Source organism: Panicum virgatum, chromosome 4K, assembly GCF_016808335.1.
Source record: "Panicum virgatum strain AP13 chromosome 4K, P.virgatum_v5, whole genome shotgun sequence".
NCBI classification, from domain to species: Eukaryota; Viridiplantae; Streptophyta; class Magnoliopsida; order Poales; family Poaceae; genus Panicum; species Panicum virgatum.
In genome coordinates this window covers 5,710,647-5,730,539 of record NC_053139.1, presented here as the reverse complement: position 1 = coordinate 5,730,539, position 19,893 = coordinate 5,710,647, and the positions used below count along the sequence as shown (strand labels likewise).

General features: G+C 47.0%; 1 protein-coding gene across 3 annotated transcripts; it reads left to right on the top strand.

Moving 5' to 3' along the window:
• Nucleotides 1-1,321: 1,321 nt before the first annotated feature.
• Nucleotides 1,322-19,596, top strand: LOC120702751 (putative wall-associated receptor kinase-like 16). 3 transcript variants are annotated; one of them, XM_039986676.1, is made up of 6 exons: nt 1,322-1,532; nt 1,752-1,900; nt 15,691-17,199; nt 17,365-17,824; nt 17,937-18,062; nt 18,142-19,596. In XM_039986676.1, exons 3-6 carry the CDS (start codon nt 16,744-16,746, stop codon nt 19,326-19,328), a joined length of 2,229 nt encoding a protein of 742 aa, XP_039842610.1. In that variant the 5' UTR covers nt 1,322-1,532; nt 1,752-1,900; nt 15,691-16,743; the 3' UTR covers nt 19,329-19,596. The 3 variants fall into 3 exon arrangements, with proteins under 3 accessions (XP_039842610.1, XP_039842608.1, XP_039842609.1); XM_039986674.1 differs by having other exon boundaries at nt 1,322-1,900; XM_039986675.1 differs by lacking the exons at nt 1,322-1,532; nt 1,752-1,900 and adding an exon at nt 15,089-15,323 and having other exon boundaries at nt 15,542-17,199.
• Nucleotides 19,597-19,893: the final 297 nt, after the last annotated feature.

The window sequence follows — 19,893 nt, the reverse complement described above, 5'->3', positions numbered from 1 at the left end:
TTACCTACCATCTAGGCTAACCTAGCATCTATTTACACTGCATTATTGCAGCAAAAGCATCCAAACTACATTGTTCCAGCAAAAGCATCCAAAATCATCAAAAGCCATCAAGTCATCTACTCAAGATCACTTCCACAGCATTGTCGCTACCATCCCAAGCAGAGCACCTACACAAACAACTGGTACTAGTGAGCCCCCAATGTCGAAAATTTTCTTCCCCTCAAGTAGCTGTTCCTTCACCCCACAAATCTGCAGCTTCAAGTCCCAAATGTCAGCTAAATCACGGTCACCTTGCAGCTTCATCTCTTCAAATTCGTTCTTGAACTCATCAAATTGGTTCTTCAGCTGACCAAGCTGATCCTTCAACTCAGATACAACTCCTTGGCTCCTGTCTTCTGCAACATCATCGATTTCTTGTTGCTTATGAGCATCCAGCACAGGCAAGTGTGTCTCGTACTGATGCTCAGACATGATAAATCCACATGTCCTTGGATCTCCCTATCACGGTGGCCAAACCCTAGCATTGTCACTTACCAAAAATTTGGGATGCTACACAAAACCAAAGCAAATAAGGGTAGGCCAACTCACCTTCACGTTGTTCGGACACTTGAAGAACAACTCGTTAAACGTATCCGGTTGCATGCTCCGGATACAGATCAGGCGACACTGGCAGTGGGGGCAATCCACCAGGCGGAGCTGATTCCCCTAGCTGCCGCTAACAGCCGACGCGGATCCGGACCCGGACGAGGCTCCGAACAGGCTTCCAGCGTCCCTCATCGTGGCCTAGCAGCCGGCGCCGGAGAAGAAGGAGGGGAGGCGGCAGCGACGCCGGACAGGAATGGAGGACGGCCGCATGCGAGAGGAAGAGAGAGGACGGTCAGGCCTGGCTCGGCTCGCCCTTATCCGCTGGAGCCAGGGGCAAAATCGCCCATACGATTTACCATATGGTATACGGCGGTCTGAAACTGGGCCCGGCGTATGTTCAGGAGTAGAAAATAGCATGAGCCCAGTAGAGTGGAAATTGTAATGACATGTTTACGAATAGACGAATTGTAATGACATAACTCTGAACTTGGACAATTATAATGGCACCAATCCAATTAACATTTTTTTTATTTGGAGATCGTGCAGGAGTTAATCACACACTGGTCTGGATAAACCTTTTCTTTTTTTCTTTTTTTTTGTGAAAATGCTGGGATTCGATAGGGTGACAGGAAGCCCGATAGAAAATTGTCTCTGGCTGAAGCCGCACGGCCAAAAAATTATTGGGCAGCCCAACCAGAGGCCCAGAGCTCAGCCCGAATCTGCTTCCGACTATGAGTAAGTCGACGGCGGTGACTCGGTGAGGGCTCGCGCAAGCGCGCAACACGGCGGTCGCGAGGCCGAGGAGGCGGCCAATATCCGCGCAGGGGGACGGCGACAAGCTGGTAGGGTTCAAAGTGTGCGTCCGGAGGCGACCGCTGGCCGGACGGCGGTGACCATGGCGACCGCTGCTCACGATGACGGGGGGCGGCGGCGATGGGAAGTGCGAGGTTAGTCCGGCTCTATTCCCAAATCCCAGTCTCCGGTTGTACTCACAAATCCAAATCTACCGCAATCTTCCATCGTTTGCTACTTTGCTCCCTGTTCGAAAAAAAAAAACAGTTTCTGTACTCTCTTGTCAATCCTAATTTCCAGATAAATGTAACCGGTCGAAATGGGACGGTTCTGCTTCTTGTTGCAGATTTTGATTAGTTGTTCAATGAGTGTAGGGATATTTTGGGAGAAGCGACTAAAATATTTGTCGCCAGGCGCTGACTTAACCGTAGACTTGTGGTCTTCAGTCTTCACGACGTAAACATGCGTGGCCTATATTTAGGTGAAAGTTTCCACGATGATACTTCCAACGCCATCACTGTAGGTTTCACCGCCTAGAGCTATGGCCAAGATGGGAGGTTCGCCGCCTCACTTCGAGGGCAAGAACTTTGCCTATTGGAAAGTTCGTATGGCCGCATACCTTGATGCGATTGCCCCCGAAGTGTGGTTGGCAACAAAGACCGGATTCACCGGAACTCCCACCACGGAGCAATTAAAATGGAATGCAAAGGCTAGAAATGCAATTTTCGAAGCCATTAGTGAGGAAGTCTTTGCTAGAGTAAATGGCATGGACTTAGCAAGTGATATATGGAAAGAGCTAATTGAAATTCATGAAGGCTCCACAAAAGTCCGTGAACAAAAATATCACTTGTTTAGAGCAAAATATGATTCTTTTAAAATGCTTGCTCATGAAAATTGCAATGATATGTATTCCCGCTTGAATGTCATTGTCAAGTACATTAATGCTCTTGAAGTTTCCAAAATTGACAGTGGCTCCATCAACCGCAAGATTCTCATGCTCCTTCCGAAGCCCAAGTACAACATTATCAATGCTATGCTTCAAAAGGAGAATCTTGATACAATGGAAGTGGGAGAGCTTGTGGGCGAAATTCGCGCTCATGAAATGAGTATCCTTGGTATGACCGAAGAGCCAACAACAAGCAAGTCAATCGCTCTCAAAACCAAGGCCAACAAGCACCGCAAGCTCAAGATGGTCAAGCAAGATTCAAGCTCAAGCAATGAAGAAGAAGATCATCATGAGAGCTCATCCGATGAAGAAGATGATGGAGAACTTGCTCTCATGATGAGAAAATTCACACGCCTGAATGACAAGATCAACAAGAAGGGTTTCAACTTTGACCCCAAAAGAAGAATGTTCCGGCCATGGGGAGACGTCAAGAACAAAACTTGCTATAATTGTGGAGAAAAAGGCCACATCTCTCCCGATTGCCCCAAGCCGGACAAAAGAAAGAAGGACAAAAAGGCAAACATCGCCATGACTCAAGTGATGATGAAAAAGATGAGAAGAAGAACAAGAAGCTTGGGAAAAAGAAGAACCATGACAAGAAGACCAAGCTCTTCCCAAAGAAGAAAGGGCACACCAAGAGAAGCTTCTTGGTGGAAAAATAAGAATGGGTGACCGATGTCTCATCAAGCGAAAATTCAAGTGATGAAGAAGACATCGTCACCATCGCCCTCACCAATGAAGAACCACCACTACCTCCGCCTCCTATGTGCCTAATGGCAAAAGGTAACACCAAGGTATGTGAGGTAGATAGTGAAGATGATAGTGATGAAGAGCTTGATCCTTATGAATTCACTAACCTCATTAATGAGTATACATCCGTCATCAAGAGGGAAAAGGGCAAAGTCAAAGTTCTTGAGAGCACTCATGCCAAGTTAGAGCTTGCCCACTCCGATTTGCTTGGCAAGTACAATGACTTGCTCAAAAAGCACAATGAGTCACTTGTACTTGCTAAGCAAGTTGAAGAGAGCCACAAAAAGCTTAAACAAGAACATAGGGAGTTGGCTCACAAATATCAAGAACTTGAATTTGCCTATGAAGCAATTGACCCAAGTCTTGAGAACTTTGCTCATGAAACTATTGAAAAGGTCAATGCTTCTACCTCATGTGATGACCTACTCATTAATGCAAATGCCACTAATATTGTGTCCAAGCTTGCTCCTTCTAGGAAAAAGGAGTTGATGGATCAAGTGGCAAGCCTCAAGAGTAGTGTGGAGAAGCTCTCAAGAGGAGAATACATCCACAAGGAAATTCTTTTCAACAATGCACGTGACTATGGCAAGAGAGGTCTTGGTTCATTTCCGGAGCCAAATCAAGGCACTACTCCTTCTCCGGAGATCAAGATTAGCTTCATCAAGGAAGTTGGTTCATATTGCCAACATTGCCAAGTCACCGGGCACCACACTAGGGAGTGCACCTTACCATCACGCCCTCTTCCCACTTTACCTAAGAATTACTCATCAATGTTTCAAAATAACTATTTTCTCTTGAGTAAAGTGAAGGGCAAGGTGAAGGCCAAATTTATTGGCAAAATTGCTAAGGAGTCAAAGAAGAAGCTCCCCAAGCAACTTTGGGTCCCAAAAGCTCTTGTCACACATGTGCAAGGCCCGAAGCTTGTTTGGGTTCCTAAAACTCAAAAGTGAATTCTCATGTGTGTAGGTGAACTACAAAGCCGGTGGAAAACATTGGGTACTTGATAGCGGTTGCTCTCAACACATGACCGGCAATGATAGCATGTTCACCTCTCTTGAAGACCCCGGCGATCATGAACATGTCACCTATGGTGATAACTCAAGGGGGAAAGTCTTAGGTTTGGGTAGAATAGCTATCTCTAAAGATTTATCTATTTCTAATATCTTGTTTGTAGAAGCACTTAGTTTTAATCTCATTTCTATTGCTCAATTGTGTAATCTTGGACTAACGTGTACCTTTGACAAAAATGGTGTTGTAGTAACTCTTGAAGAAGACAAGTCAATGGTATTCACGGGGTTTAGGCATGGCAACATCTATTTAGTGGACTTCTCTTCAAAGCAAACAAGCACCATGACATGCCTCTTCACCAAGTATTTTCTTGGGTGGCTTTGGCATAGAAGAATTGCTCATATTGGCATGAGCAACCTCAAGAAAGCCCACAAGAGAGGGATGATCACCGGCTTGAAGGATGTCACGTTTGACAAGAACAAACTATGTAAAGCATGTCAAGCCGGGAAGCAAGTCGCAACACATCATCCCATCAAGACGATGTTGTCTACCTCCAAGCCGCTCGAGCTACTTCACATGGATCTCTTTGGTCCAACTACATACAAGAGCATTGGTGGTAACCTCTATTGCCTAGTAATTGTTGATGATTTTTCACGTTACACTTGGGTTATGTTTCTAGGCGATAAGGGTGAAACTCCGGAACTCTTCAAGACATTTGCAAGAAGAGCTCAAAGGGAGTACAACTCCCCAATTGTGAAGATCTGGAGTGACAACGGCACCGAGTTCAAAAATATGAAGATTGAAGAATGGTGCGATGAAGAGGGCATTAAGCATGAGTTTTCCGCCACCTACACGCCTCAACAAAATGGAGTGGTGGAAAGAAAGAACAAGACACTCATCACCCTAGCAAGAGCAATGTTGGATGATTATGGCACGTCCGAGAAGTTTTGGGCGGAAGCAATCAACACGGCGTGTCATGCATCCAACCGAGTGTATCCTCACCGACTCCTCAAGAAAACTCCATATGAGCTCATCAAGGGGGAGGACCTTCCTCATCTACACCAAGCACCTCCACGGCGCCCCAAGTGGATGGAGATCAAGAAAAAGATGATCCACTACCTCAAAAAGATGTGCCAACACCAACACCCCAAGTCCAAGAACAAGAAGAGCAAAGTGTTCCACAACAAGCACAAGTCACACAAGATCCACCCCAACAAGCATCCACGCAAATACAGCTAGTGAAGCATGGTCGCATCTCCAAGGATCATCCAATTGGTCAAATCATTGGTAGTCCTTCAAAGGGAGTAAGAACTCGCTCTAAGCATGCTTCATTTTGTGAACATCACTCGTTTGTTTCTTGTATTGAACCAACTAGCATAGAGGAAGCGCTTGAGGACTCGGATTGGGTGATGGCCATGCAAGAAGAATTGAACAACTTCACCCGCAATGAAGTTTGGGTCCTCGAAGCTCCTCCAAAAGACAAGAACATCATCGGCACCAAGTGGGTCTTTCGAAACAAGCAAGATGAAAATAGGGTGGTGATACGCAACAAAGCAAGACTTGTGGCAAAAGGGTTTTCTCAAGTCGAAGGTTTGGATTTTGGTGAAACCTTTGCTCCGGTCGCAAGACTTGAAGCTATCCGCATCCTTCTTGCTTACTCTTCACATCATAACATTAAGTTGTATCAAATGGATGTGAAAAGTGCATTCTTAAATGGCGTTATTAACGAACTTGTTTATGTTGAGCAACCTCCCGGGTTTGAAGATCCGAGGAATCCTAACCATGTTTATAGATTGCACAAGACACTCTATGGACTCAAACAAGCTCCAAGGGCTTGGTATGAGAGGCTTCGTGACTTCCTAATCATGCAAGGCTTCAAGATCGGGAGGGTGGACACCACATTGTTCACAAAAGACGTCAATGGGAATCTTTTCATTTGTCAAATTTATGTTGACGATATTATCTTTGGCTCAACTAATGATTCACTAAGCCATGAGTTTGCTACCATGATGTCTAGGGAATTTGAGATGTCCATGATTGGCGAATTGACCTTCTTCCTTGGTTTTCAAGTCAAACAAATGAAGGAAGGGACATTCATCCATCAAGAAAAATATACTAAAGATATCTTGAAGAAGTTCAAGATGGATGAGTGCAAGCCAATCAAGACACCCATGGCAACCAATGGGCATCTCGACTTGGATGTGGACGGTAAATCGGTTAATCAATCCCTCTATCGTTCTATGATAGGGTCTTTGCTTTACCTTACCGCATCTAGGCCCGATATAATGTTTAGTGTGTGCTTGTGTGCCCGCTTTCAAGCAAACCCAAAGGAATCACACCTCTCGGCTGTGAATAGGATTCTTCGGTATCTCAAGCACACCCCAAGCATAGTCTTGTGGTACCCCAAAGGCGCTAGCTTAGATCTCTTGGGATACTCGGATTCGGATTTTGCCGGAAGCCGTGTGGATCGCAAGAGTACCTCCGGGGGTTGCCACTTGCTTGGGCGTTCTCTAGTTTCTTGGTCGAGTAAGAAGCAAAATTTTGTGGCTTTGTCCACCGCGGAAGCGGAATATATAGCGGCCGGTGCATGTTGTGCCCAAATCCTATATATGAAGCAAACCCTTTTGGACTTTGGTGTGAAACTAGATAGGATCCCGCTCCTTTGTGACAATGAAAGTGCCAGTAAAAATTGCCAAAAATCCGGTTCAACACTCTCGCACAAAGCACATTGATATTCGCCATCACTTATTGCGTGATCACGAAGCCAAAGGAGATATATCTCTTCAAGGTGTGAGATCCGAGGAGCAATTGGCGGATATTTTCACAAAACCTTTAGACGAGAGTACTTTTGTTAGGCTAAGGAGTGAGCTTAACGTTCTAGATGCTTCTAACGTCATATATTTGCCTTGTCATATAGATGCATTTCATATGTAAATTTGCTAGGGGCTTGTCTAACCTTGTCAAGATAGTGATGAACATGTGTCTTGCATGAGCCGGTGGTCTTGGTTTCGCTCATGGCATGAAGAATGGTTCATCATGAAGAAGTTTGACGAGGGTTCAAACTTGACAAGATAGATTTAAATTTTGCAATGCATGTGCTTGTCATATAGAATGCATCCATGTTTAATTTTCTCGCTTTGCATTGGCATTGCATCACGTTAGTAGCATCACAAGGGAGCAAATCACACTTCGAGAAAGATATTCATGCTAAATATGATATATCATCTCTACAAGGGTGATAAGATCAATGTTGTGCTTTCATGCCTATTGAGTCACGTCCTATCGAACTTAAAGTTTCAATCTATAAGTTCATAGGCAAAATGGCTCATACATTTGGTTTTTGTGTTTAAACCTCGCTTGGTTCTCAATTTGTCTATGTTCATATAAAAGCTTGCGAGCACTTAGTATGAGTGTTTGAGGGGTGAGGTTGTCTCTCGAAAATGATCCAAATTGAGTGTTTATGGCTTTGGTTTTGAGAATTTGGATCAGAAGTAGAGTTTGTAGCTCAGCAGAAATTTTTCCTTAACCACCGGTTAAACCGACGCCCTGTGTTTATCCATCATCGGTTCAACTGGTGCTTAAGTCTTCGTGGCTCGGTTTCTGCTTTGGAACAATCTCCGCCCGTTACTCCGATGGCCACCGGTGCATCCGATGGTTGGCGGATGAACCGACGCCTAAGCATCGGTTCAACCGGTGCTACTGTGTGGAGTTTTGGCCCGTGCAGTGTCTCTGGACCTTACTCCTGCCGTTGCACCGACGCCCATCGGATGTTCCGATGCCCCAGTAACGGTTCTTCCGGTGCCCTTTTGACCACGTTTTCCTCTCAAATCAGATCTGGTCAAAGTTACACCGGTAATTACACCGACGGTCTTTTCTCCAAACCATCGGACTTTCCGGCGCTTAGGGTTGGCGGGCCCGCTCGTTCTGTTTTCTCTTAACTCTTCCGCGGGTCCCACGCGTCAGTCTCACACGTTTGTTTCTTCCTCCTCGCGAAACCGTCGCCCCTGCACCCGCGCCCGTACACCACTCCGCCGCCGCCGCTCACGCGCCGCCTGCTCGCCACTCCAAGCCGCCGCCGCGCCCGAGCTCTCCACTGCGCCGCCGCCCGCGCGCGACCCCACCTCTCCTGCGCTGCTGCTCCGCAGTCGCTCGCGCGCCCGCGCCGTGCCTGCGCCACCTGTGCGCCGCTGACCACCAGGCCGCCGCCATCCAAGTCCTGCGCCGCCGCCTGCAGCGCCAGCACGCACTCTCCACACACGCGCAGCCTCCCCTGCTCCGATCAGCCTCCCACGCTCAAGCATTCAAGATCGATTTGATCCCTCCACCCTTTGCTTAGGCGCCCTCAAGGTGTTCGAGGAATTGACTCTTAGGCTTTTCTTCGCTTTCTTCCCTGTTTTGCAAGGGTATGGCCTTTACACCTTGTTGCAAAGTGAAATTCCTTTGATACATCATCCTTTTGCACACATGTTTACATATATCCTTGCCTTGATCACACATACAAGAATCTTGTCACTTATCTTTGCACATGCTCACATAGATAATTTTTTAAATCTTTTAGCGTGTCTTCGATATTAAGGCTGCTATCCACTAGATTTCACGTCATAGGCTCAAATCAAATCTTTGTTTTGACTCTCTATGACAGATGGCTGGTGACAAGAAAGGCAAGAGCAAGATGGTTGTGCAGAAGAAGAAGAAGCGCACCCGTGAGGACCGCGAGCGAGAGCAGGCTGAGGCAGTGGCAGACGCAGCTGACAGGCAGGGCTCACTCAGGATCAGGGATCCTCATTCTCAGGGGGAGCCACAGCAGCAGTTACGTCGTTCAGGACGTACTCAGACAGCTCAGGCCACACCTGAGTCCCGCTCACGTCCACGGACTCGAGGTGGTGGCACTCAGAGGGGAGCAGGCCATGCACAGCAGCAGCAGCACACTGGCAGTGACACTCAGATAGGAGGTCAGGACAGTGGTGAGGAGCTGCCCGAGGTTGAGTTGTTTGATCTCAGGGGGATACCAGGACCTAGAGTCAAGAGACTGAGATATGTCACCCCAGAGCAGTGGTTTCCCGAGCAGAGAGACGTTGGAGTTGATCGTCGCTTTTACACTCTGCTCCAGGAGTCTTTCTACCACACCTACTGCCAGTTGGACATCAAGATTAGTGAGCACAAGATGCTTCACTGGGTAGCTATGCGTGTAGCAGCAGGTGGGACTCCAGTGCTTCCTCTCTTTGAGAGATATGTTGGATTGCCTGCTCTACTCAGTGAGAGGTCCAGGTACATTCGAGAGTGGGTTCGAGTTTTCTACGCCACTCTGTTTATTGAGGAGGACCGGCAGTTTATAGACTTCATGTTCCAGGAAAGGCACTATCGTTTGACCCGAGCACGACTGGCTACCTTTCTTGGAGTTCAGATTGCCGAGGAGCCACACTTCATACACTATCAGGCTTATGGCAGCACAGTACCTCCTCGACGTCCTCATGAGTCTCACGTCCCGTCTGACGAGGAGATCAGTGTTCTTTTTCAGCAGCCCTTCCTGTCTGGCACACCGAGGACTCCGGACAGGCTGACTCCCATGGCGCACTCTATCCACCTAGCTCTTAGGAAGAGTCTGTTGTTCCGGATTGGATACAACGAGGGGATTACAGCTCTGCAGCAGTGGCTCTTATTGTATATCATGACAGGACGAGACTTTGACCTCGTTGACTTCTTTATCTGCGAGCTTGAGGACGTGATTCTAGATGGAATGACCGTTCACCGTCGTCATCCGTTTGCTCATTGGATCTGTTGGATTCTGGCTCAGCTAAGTCAGAATGAGCATATGGATGAGCTGGAGCACTCGAGGACGCACTTCAGTTTTTACTCACCTGCTACTCCTCGAGACGGTCGTCGTGGCTCGAGAGGCCAGCGCCGAGCACAGCGGGTTCTGGATGAGCATTTCTTGGCTGAGGGCAGAGTTGCAGATGATCCGACAGCAGCCGAGGACGCTTCACTAGCAGCAGCAGAGGCCCAGCTCCCACACTACCTGATCACAGACTCGGAGGATGACGAGGACTTCATTCCTACTGTTACCGTCCCTCGAGGAGCTCATGATGATGAGGCAGGATCTTCTGGTGCAGCACGAGCCCCCGCTCCTCCAGTCTCCACTGCTCAGGTCACTCAGCCCGATGCACTCGCTACCATTCTTACTCGGCTATCAGATCAGCAGGACAGATTTGCTGCAGCTCAGCTGAGCATGCAGGCCGAGCAGGCTCGTCAGCAGGAGGCCCAGACACTTGTTCTTGAGGGCATTCGGCAGCAGCAGGAGGCCATGAGGCTACAGCTACAGCAGCAGTCCCAGATACAGCAGCAGATGTTCACCTTCTTCTCGGGATGCTTCGGTCAGCTGTACCGACACACTGGACTGCCTGAGCCTCAGCTCCCTACACCCCAGCAGCTCCAGTTCGACCCCACTGCTCCCCCTCCACCTGTTGGCGGATTTGTGCAGACACCCTTGTCATCTTTCCCGATGTCACCACTTCTTCAGACCGGGTTGTTTGCCAGTCCTGTTCCTACTGCTACTCCGGCTCCTGCTCCACAGCCTAGTGTCTGGACAGCCGAGCAGCGTGCAGAGTTTCATAGACAGCAGCAGATCCTACACCAGCTCCAGCACCCCTCAGCTCAGTCACTCACGTTTGACTCTCCTTCTCAGCCTGAGGTGCTCCGTCCATCCGTCATGCGCGTCACTTAGCCAGACCTGACTCCCGTCACGTCTGCTCCTCCGACGGACTCCACGGTCGTCGCCGCGCCAGCTTCTACCGCTACACCAGCTACTTCTGCCGCTCCGACGACTCCGGTCGAGCAGAAGTCCTCTTCGGTCGACGACGACTGGACGGACGACGACGTCGACGACTCCGCCGCTCAGTTCTCCACCGGACCCAGCCGGAAGACCCCGCCTTCTCCAGCTCAGGATTAGATCGCCTTCCTTTTTGGTGCTTTGTTGCCAAAGGGGGAGATAGATAGGGGGAGTAGAGATAGGGGAAGCTTGGTGGTTTGTGGCGTGATTGGATCTTCATGGATTTTGTGTATGGACATGTTATTTGGATATTGTGTTTGCTCTGTGTTGACATGTCCCTACATGTGTTTTATTTCAAGTAATGCATGCTTGTTTATCTCTTTCATTTTCTTATAGTATGTATCTCTACTTTGTGTTGTCATCTATCACCAAAAAGGGGGAGATTGTAGCGCATCTAGGCCGATAGATGCTAATGGTAAGTTTCGGTGATTAATGACAACCGTATGCGACTAACGTGTGTTTTAAAGGAAAGCTCAATAACTGGATTAGTCTCATATGAAATATGAAAGGAGACCCCTCAATTCGAAATAATCATGCGTACCAAGGACTCAATTTGAAAGATTAAGGACCTTTCTAGTCTCAAGTGTCACAAGGAGTTGAAGGACACTTGTTTTAGTTAGGTTTTATAGTTTCTAGTTCTTGATCGTACTATTAAGAGGGGTTCATGAGTTAGTAGCTTGATCAAACTTGAGTTGGCCTTAGAAATCTTGCACACTCACTCAAAAACAGCAAAAGATGGTCAATAGAAGTCAACATAACTCTTGGAAGAAGAAACAATCAAAGTCACATTCGAATCCAAGTCAAAACAGCTGAAAACAAAGAAAATCAGTAGCACCGGTTGAACCGGTGCCCAAGCATCGGAGCATCCGATGCATGGCGGAAGGACCGATGCCCTGTCGGTCTATCTTCTCTGGATAAAGGCAGAAATCAAGTTTAGCACCGGTTGAACCGATGGTCAAAAAGATAAGCACCGGTGCAATGAAAGTCCTTTGTTCCAGAGAGCATGTTTTGGAGGGCTTCAACCTCTCTTCAGCACCGGTTGAACCGACGCTCCGAAATCAAAGCACCGGTGCAATGAAAGTCTTTTGTTACAGGGAGCATATTTTGGTGGACTCCAACTTCTCTTCAGCACCGGTTGAACCGACGGTTCAGAATCAAAGCACCGGTGCATTGGATGTACTTTGTTCCAGAACGCTTGTTTGAGTTGATCAGTGAACCTCTTCAGCACCGGTTGATCCGATGCCCCTACGGAGCATGCACCGGTGCAATGACGCAAGCGTGGATACTGTGTCAGAACTCCAACGGCTACTTCTTTGACACAGAGAGACCGGTTGAACCGATGCCCATATTTTCTATGCCGTCGGTTCTTCCGGTGGTCACGGCTTTTCTGCAGAAAACTTCCAACGGCTATGTGACCTCCTCCACTCTATATAAGGGTACCCCCTGGCTCATTTCAGTTGCCTTTGACACCTTGAAAACCTGAGGCCACCCTTGAGAAAAAGAGAAAGAGCTTTGAGCAAAAGAGAGAAGATCTAGTGCTTAGTTTGTGCTTCAACTTTGAAGAACTCATCCTTTGCAAGTGTAGCAAGTGTGCTTGAGCTAGGGCCAACTGAGTGTAGGTCAAGTGAAGGCTTAGGAGCTTGTTACTCTTGGTGTTTGGCAGCACCTAGACGATCTTGGTGATCGAAGTGTTTCTCGCGGAGCTTGCCAAGGATTGTGGGAGCCCGGAGAAGAAGATTGTACGTGGCTTGAGCTCCACCACGCCGGGATGGTGAACGGAGACTCTTAGTGAGCGCCCAAGTCTCGGTGACATGGGAGGTGACAAGACTCTTAGTGAGTGTCACAACGTGGATTAGGGGTGTGTGCCAACACATCGACACCACGGGAAAAATCCGGTTGTCTCTTGCACTCTCTTTCATTTCAAGCACTTACTTTCATGCATTCTTTCATGTGCTTGACCTTAGAGATCATAGCTTAGCTCTACCTTGCTTAGTTTCACATCTTTGTTAGCTTGTGTAGTTTGCTTTGTTTAGCCGGTTGGTGAATTGAGCCTTACTAGCATTGCATAGGTTAAGGTTGTTTTATCTATCTTAGAAATTTGAAAAAGGCCCAATTCACCCCCCCTCTTGGTCCATCGATCCTTACAAAACTGCAACACCAAAGAGGTACTAATCTGTCCTACATGTATTTTGTGTTATACATTTGATAGGTATTTACTAATATGTCCTACTTGTCTTATTTGCAGGAAGAGGCCTGCTGCTGAAGACATTGCTGGGTCATCCAAGAAGAAACAGAAGTCCCCCAAGAAGAAGCCCCCCAAGAAGAAAAAGTCCCCCAAGAAGAAGGAGACTCCATCCAAGAAGAAGCAAAAGCAAGCTGAAGCTGCTCCTGCTGCAAGTGTTGTGAGGAGCCTGAAAGATTGGCTGAACACATTAGCTGGATGATCTGGGCCTTAAAGCCATGTCGTGTGCTCCCTTTTGTTTCTGTAATGGAATGATTCTATAATGGAACTTGTTGTCAACCTGGGAAGTTGATTGTGAGCCTAGCTCGTTGTGAACTACTTCTTATGTCTAAGTCTGTTAAGTTGTGAACCTGACTTGTTATGTTAAGTTCTGAACCTGGCAAATGATCTGAGTTGTTATGAATCATTGTCTAGCTGAGTTCTTGTGAATCATTGTATATCTAAGTTGTGAAATTCTGCCAAATATCAGAACAATGCTGCCAAATTACACAAAAATGCTGCCAAATTACACAAAAATGCTATCAAATTTCACAGGTGCACACAAATATTTTCACAAGCAATGCTGCGACATTTCATAAACATTTCACAACACATTGCTCACACATTTGACAACCAGTTCATCCACATCCACATGTCATTGCCATTACCTACCATCTAGGCTAACCTAGCATCTATTTACACTGCATTATTGCAGCAAAAGCATCCAAACTACATTGTTCCAGCAAAAGCATCCAAAATCATCAAAAGCCATCAAGTCATCTACTCAAGATCACTTCCACAGCATTGTCGCTACCATCCCAAGCAGAGCACCTACACAAACAACTGGTACTAGTGAGCCCCCAATGTCGAAAATTTTCTTCCCCTCAAGTAGCTGTTCCTTCACCCCACAAATCTGCAGCTTCAAGTCCCAAATGTCAGCTAAATCACGGTCACCTTGTAGCTTCATCTCTTCAAATTCGTTCTTGAACTCATCAAATTGGTTCTTCAGCTGACCAAGCTGATCCTTCAACTCAGATACAACTCCTTGGCTCCTGTCTTCTGCAACATCATCGATTTCTTGTTGCTTATGAGCATCCAGCACAGGCAAGTGTGTCTCGTACTGATGCTCAGACATGATAAATCCACATGTCCTTGGATCTCCCTATCACGGTGGCCAAACCCTAGCATTGTCACTTACCAAAAATTTGGGATGCTACACAAAACCAAAGCAAATAAGGGTAGGCCAACTCACCTTCACGTTGTTCGGACACTTGAAGAACAACTCGTTAAACGTATCCGGTTGCATGCTCTGGATACAGATCAGGCGACACCGGCAGTGGGGGCAATCCACCAGGCGGAGCTGATTCCCCTAGCTGCCGCTAACAGCCGACGCGGATCCGGACCCGGACGAGGCTCCGAACAGGCTTCCAGCGTCCCTCATCGTGGCCTAGCAGCCGGCGCCGGAGAAGAAGGAGGGGAGGCGGCAGCGACGCCGGACAGGAATGGAGGACGGCCGCATGCGAGAGGAAGAGAGAGGACGGTCAGGCCTGGCTCGGCTCGCCCTTATCCGCTGGAGCCAGGGGCAAAATCGCCCATACGATTTACCATATGGTATACGGCGGTCTGAAACTGGGCCCGGCGTATGTTCAGGAGTAGAAAATAGCATGAGCCCGGTAGAGTGGAAATTGTAATGACATGTTTACGAATAGACGAATTGTAATGACATAACTCTGAACTTGGACAATTATAATGGCACCAATCCAATTAACATTTTTTTATTTGGAGATCGTGCAGGAGTTAATCACACACTGGACTGGATAAACCTTTTCTTTTTTCTTTTTTTTTGTGAAAATGCTGGGATTCGATAGGGTGACAGGAAGCCCGATAGAAAATTGTCTCTGGCTGAAGCCGCACAGGCCAAAAAATTATTGGGCAGCCCAACCAGAGGCCCAGAGCTCAGCCCGAATCTGCTTCCGACTATGAGTAAGTCGACGGCGGTGACTCGGTGAGGGCTCGCGCAAGCGCGCAACACGGCGGTCGCGAGGCCGAGGAGGCGGCCAATATCCGCGCAGGGGGACGGCGACAAGCTGGTAGGGTTCAAAGTGTGCGTCCGGAGGCGACCGCTGGCCGGACGGCGGTGACCATGGCGACCGCTGCTCACGATGACGGGGGGCGGCGGCGATGGGAAGTGCGAGGTTAGTCCGGCTCTATTCCCAAATCCCAGTCTCCGGTTGTACTCACAAATCCAAATCTACCGCAATCTTCCATCGTTTGCTACTTTGCTCCCTGTTCGAAAAAAAAAACAGTTTCTGTACTCTCTTGTCAATCCTAATTTCCAGATAAATGTAACCGGTCGAAATGGGACGGTTCTGCTTCTTGTTGCAGATTTTGATTAGTTGTTCAATGAGTGTAGGGATATTTTGGGAGAAGCGACTAAAATATTTGTCGCCAGGCGCTGACTTAACCGTAGACTTGTGGTCTTCAGTCTTCACGACGTAAACATGCGTGGCCTATATTTAGGTGAAAGTTTCCACGATGATACTTCCAACGCCATCACTGTAGGTTTGTAGCATCCAGCTGTTTGATCTCTAGCGGTAACTTTCAATAATTTGTCCTGAGATGGAATTTGGAATTGGAGGGTGGCAGGATGCTTCACTGATTGGAAATAGCCATGACCCTGTCTTTTTTTTTTTTGAAAAGATTATAGCCATGACCCTGTCGAAGAGTCCAAAACAGTAGAATGTACTTAGTGGAGACCAAATAATCATCCCATTTTTTTGTAAAAAAAAGTAAAAGCTAGCTTCATTGACAAATTAAACGCTAGACTAGTGTATATAGTGACTAATTACGTGTCCTATGTGCCGTTGAATTCACCATATACTTCGCGTCTTCGTGAGTTAAACATGTGTGGCCTATATTTAGGTGCAAGTTTCCCCGAAGATACTTCCATCAACATCCATGATGACGACATTGCCAGTAGCCACACGCCATAGCACACCATGTAGTACCATTACAAGAACCATCAATTTGTTTGGTTCTCTAGAAGAATTGTCCAATATTTTGTCCTGAGTTGAATGCTAGAACTGGAAGATGCTTCACGAAAATACGGAATAGAAACAACCATGCACGACCCTGTCGAAGGGTCCAAAACCGAAGCATGTATTCAGCTGGAGACCAAATAACAATCTCATTTTGCAGTAAAAACTAAAGAAGGCTGGCTGTTTGACAATGTAAACGACGAATTATTATAAATATACACTAATGTATCATATGTGCTCATGAATCAAAGCTGACATTGCAACAACCATAGCATACTATGTACTACTATTACAGAACCGCCTTGTTGTTTGATTCTCTAGAAAGATTGTCCAATATTTTGTTCTGAATTGGAAGTTGGAACTGGAGGATGCTTCACTCAACCAAAACAACCATGCTCTGTCAAAGGATTCAACATCTTGCGTTTGATGGAGACATAATAGTCATCCCATTTTTCAGAAAATATGTAAAAAGCTGGCTTATAAAATAAAGCAAACGCTGGGCTAGTGTATATATAGGCTGCTGTGTCACATGTGCTAGCTCATTGATCTAAGCACATATTCTGACACATAGGAAACTATGTACTACTACCACAAGAACTCCACTGATACAGTACCTATGCTTCTACTGCTACTCTTCAGCCTCACATGTGCTTTGCAATTTCAAGCCAAGACAGTGGCTTTGCCAAGCGCCAGCTGCCCAGAGACCTGCGGTGATGTTAAAATTGTGTACCCATTTGGGATTGGTGCTGGCTGTGCAATGAAGGGATTTGATCTTGAGTGCAACAAGACCAAAGCCAGCAGTGCCAATGTGACATATCTTGGCAGCATGCCATTGCTGAATATATCACTTCTCCATGGTGAGATTCGGGTAAAGCACCGCATCTCATCCATGTGTTACAACAGCTCAAGCAGGGACATCACCTATAGGAATGGGGGCATGACACTTGACAACCCACCATTCACATTCTCGGAGCAGCGCAACAGGTTCACAGTTGTCGGCGTCAATGTACTCGCGTACATGATCGGCTCTACTGTGAGTTGTTTCTACTCTCTAATAATTAAGATGGGCAGACTATGAGACATACACAAAGAAAACTTGTGGATAACGATTCATTGCTAGCTGCATATTCTAATATTTTAGTACCATGGACTGGGGATTTTTATTCTGACGATAAAGTGGAATGTTCTTATTATGCAGAATGTGCTTGGGTGTCGGACACAATCCAATATACTCACGGCACGAAATGGGTTTTGCGATGGCGATGGCTGCTGCCAGGTTGCACTCACCAGCAACATGTCCGACTATGACGTGAATTTCAATCCAATGGACAACACTACGGAATACTATACCAATGGAAGCAGCACAGATGGTGCAGAGTACTGTGGCTATGCGGTGATGATGGAGGCCACTGCATTCCAGTTTCGCACAGCATATCTTAACACAACTTTGTTCTGGGACGAAAACACTGGCCGTGTCCCAGTGATCTTGAACTGGGTAGTAGGCGATGAGACATGCGATGCTGCCAGCAAGAAAGTGGACTCCTATGCTTGCCGCAGCAATAATAGCAAGTGCATAGATTCGAGCAATGGCATAGGTTACCTCTGCAACTGCACTGACGGCTACGATGGCAATCCTTACCTTACTGATGGATGCCAAGGTGCATCTTGCAAATATATCATGATCGATCCATATATGTATAATAAACCATGTCATGTCATCTTATTCGATCCTTGCAGAGACGAGCTCTAAGAATCATATTGTGTTTGCAGATATTGATGAGTGTGCTGTCAACGTTCCACGTCCATGTCCTGGGCACTGCACCAACATGCCTGGGAATTATTCTTGCCCAGATGAAAAGCCTCCAAGTTATTCTGGCACTGTGGTACTAGTAGTTGGTAAACAATCTTTCCCTCCTTTACTTTCATATGAATCATGTTTACACATGATTGAGTTTTAATATAAAACTACACACAGGTCTAAGCACCGGGGTTGTAATCGTAGTCATATCCATCACCTGCACATACTTGATCCTTGAAAGGAAGAAGCTGGCGAATATCAAGCACAAGAATTTCCAGCAACACGGCGGGATGCTACTGCTGCAGGAGATAAGCTTAAAGCAAGGCACCGGGTTTTCGATCTTCAGAGAAGCCGAGCTCATTGAGGCAACAGACAAGTTCAGTGACAAGAACATCCTTGGCCGTGGTGGCCATGGCACTGTCTACAAAGGCACGCTCAAGGATGGCAGTATGATCGCAATCAAACGGTGTGTATCAATGGCCAATGAGCAGCAGAAGAAAGAGTTTGGCAAAGAGATGCTCATCCTGTCTCAGATCAACCACAAGAATATTGTCAAGCTACTGGGATGCTGCCTTGAGGTAGAGGTTCCAATGCTAGTCTACGAGTTCATCCCCAATGGAACGCTATTTCAGTTCATCCATGGTGACAATGGCTGCTACAACATCCCCTTCTCGACTCGGTTACACATTGCCCTTGAGTCTGCTCAGGCTTTAGCTTACCTGCATTCATGGGCTTCGCCTCCAATCCTCCACGGTGATGTCAAATCTTCCAATATACTTCTTGACGAGAACTTCGCTGCAACGGTATCAGACTTTGGGGCATCAATACTAGCGCCGGCTGACAAGTCTCAGTTCATGACTTTGGTACAAGGGACTTGTGGGTATCTAGACCCTGAATACATGCAGACTTGCCACCTGACAGATAAGAGTGACGTGTACAGCTTTGGTGTTGTCCTCCTAGAGCTGCTCACTGGCAAGGCAGCCTTTAACCTTGAAGGTCCGGAGAATGAGAGGAGCCTTTCACTTCGCTTCTTGAACGCTATGAAGGAGGACAGAGTTATGGATGTTATAGATGACCAGATCAAGAGTGACAGCGACACCGGGTTGCTTGAAGAGGTTGCAGAGCTGGCGAAGCAGTGCCTGGAGATGGTTGGCGAGAGGCGGCCGTCAATGAGCGATGTCGCCGAAAAGCTGGACAGGCTGAGCAAGGTCATGCAGCACCTGTGGGTGCCGGCGCAACGTGACCCTGAAGAGATGGAGAGCCTGCTTGGGGAGTCTTCGGTGGCCAGCTTGGAGATGATCAGCACCGGGAATTTCAGCATGGAGAGGAGGATTGTGCAAGGGCTCCTGGAGTCTGAACGTTAAGAGTTGGCCCCATCATGCCACGGATTCACAGTGATCATCTTAATTCTTATGGTCATTTTTAGTATGTATGTATGTATGTATGTATGTATGTATGTATGTATGTATGTATGTACTTATTTTTCTGTTGGCTGGTAATGTATGTTACGTATACATACAATATGTCGGGATTCACATGTAGCTCCTTTGTTACTTTGCTTTGGGAGGATTGGTGATTTGATTTGCTTGGATACATGTATATAATAGCTCATGGCATGGTTGAGTTCACTCACTATTGGAGTGTGGCACCTTTTTGTCTTGTAAAGCCTCTGTCGAATTTTTACCATTTGCCAATCTCAAAAAAAAAATCCCATTTGCCGCATTGGCTGATTGGCATGCTTTTTTTTTGCGCGGAAAAATAATTTTCCATTAACTTAGAGGCTCAGCCATGTCGCTGGCCACCAGGTCCACAATACAAGACGGAGTACTATCCCAAACTTGGATAGACTCATTCACACACGACCGCCCAACAGCTGCTAGTGCATGAGCAACTTTATTACAGACTCTAGGGACGTGCTTAACGACACAA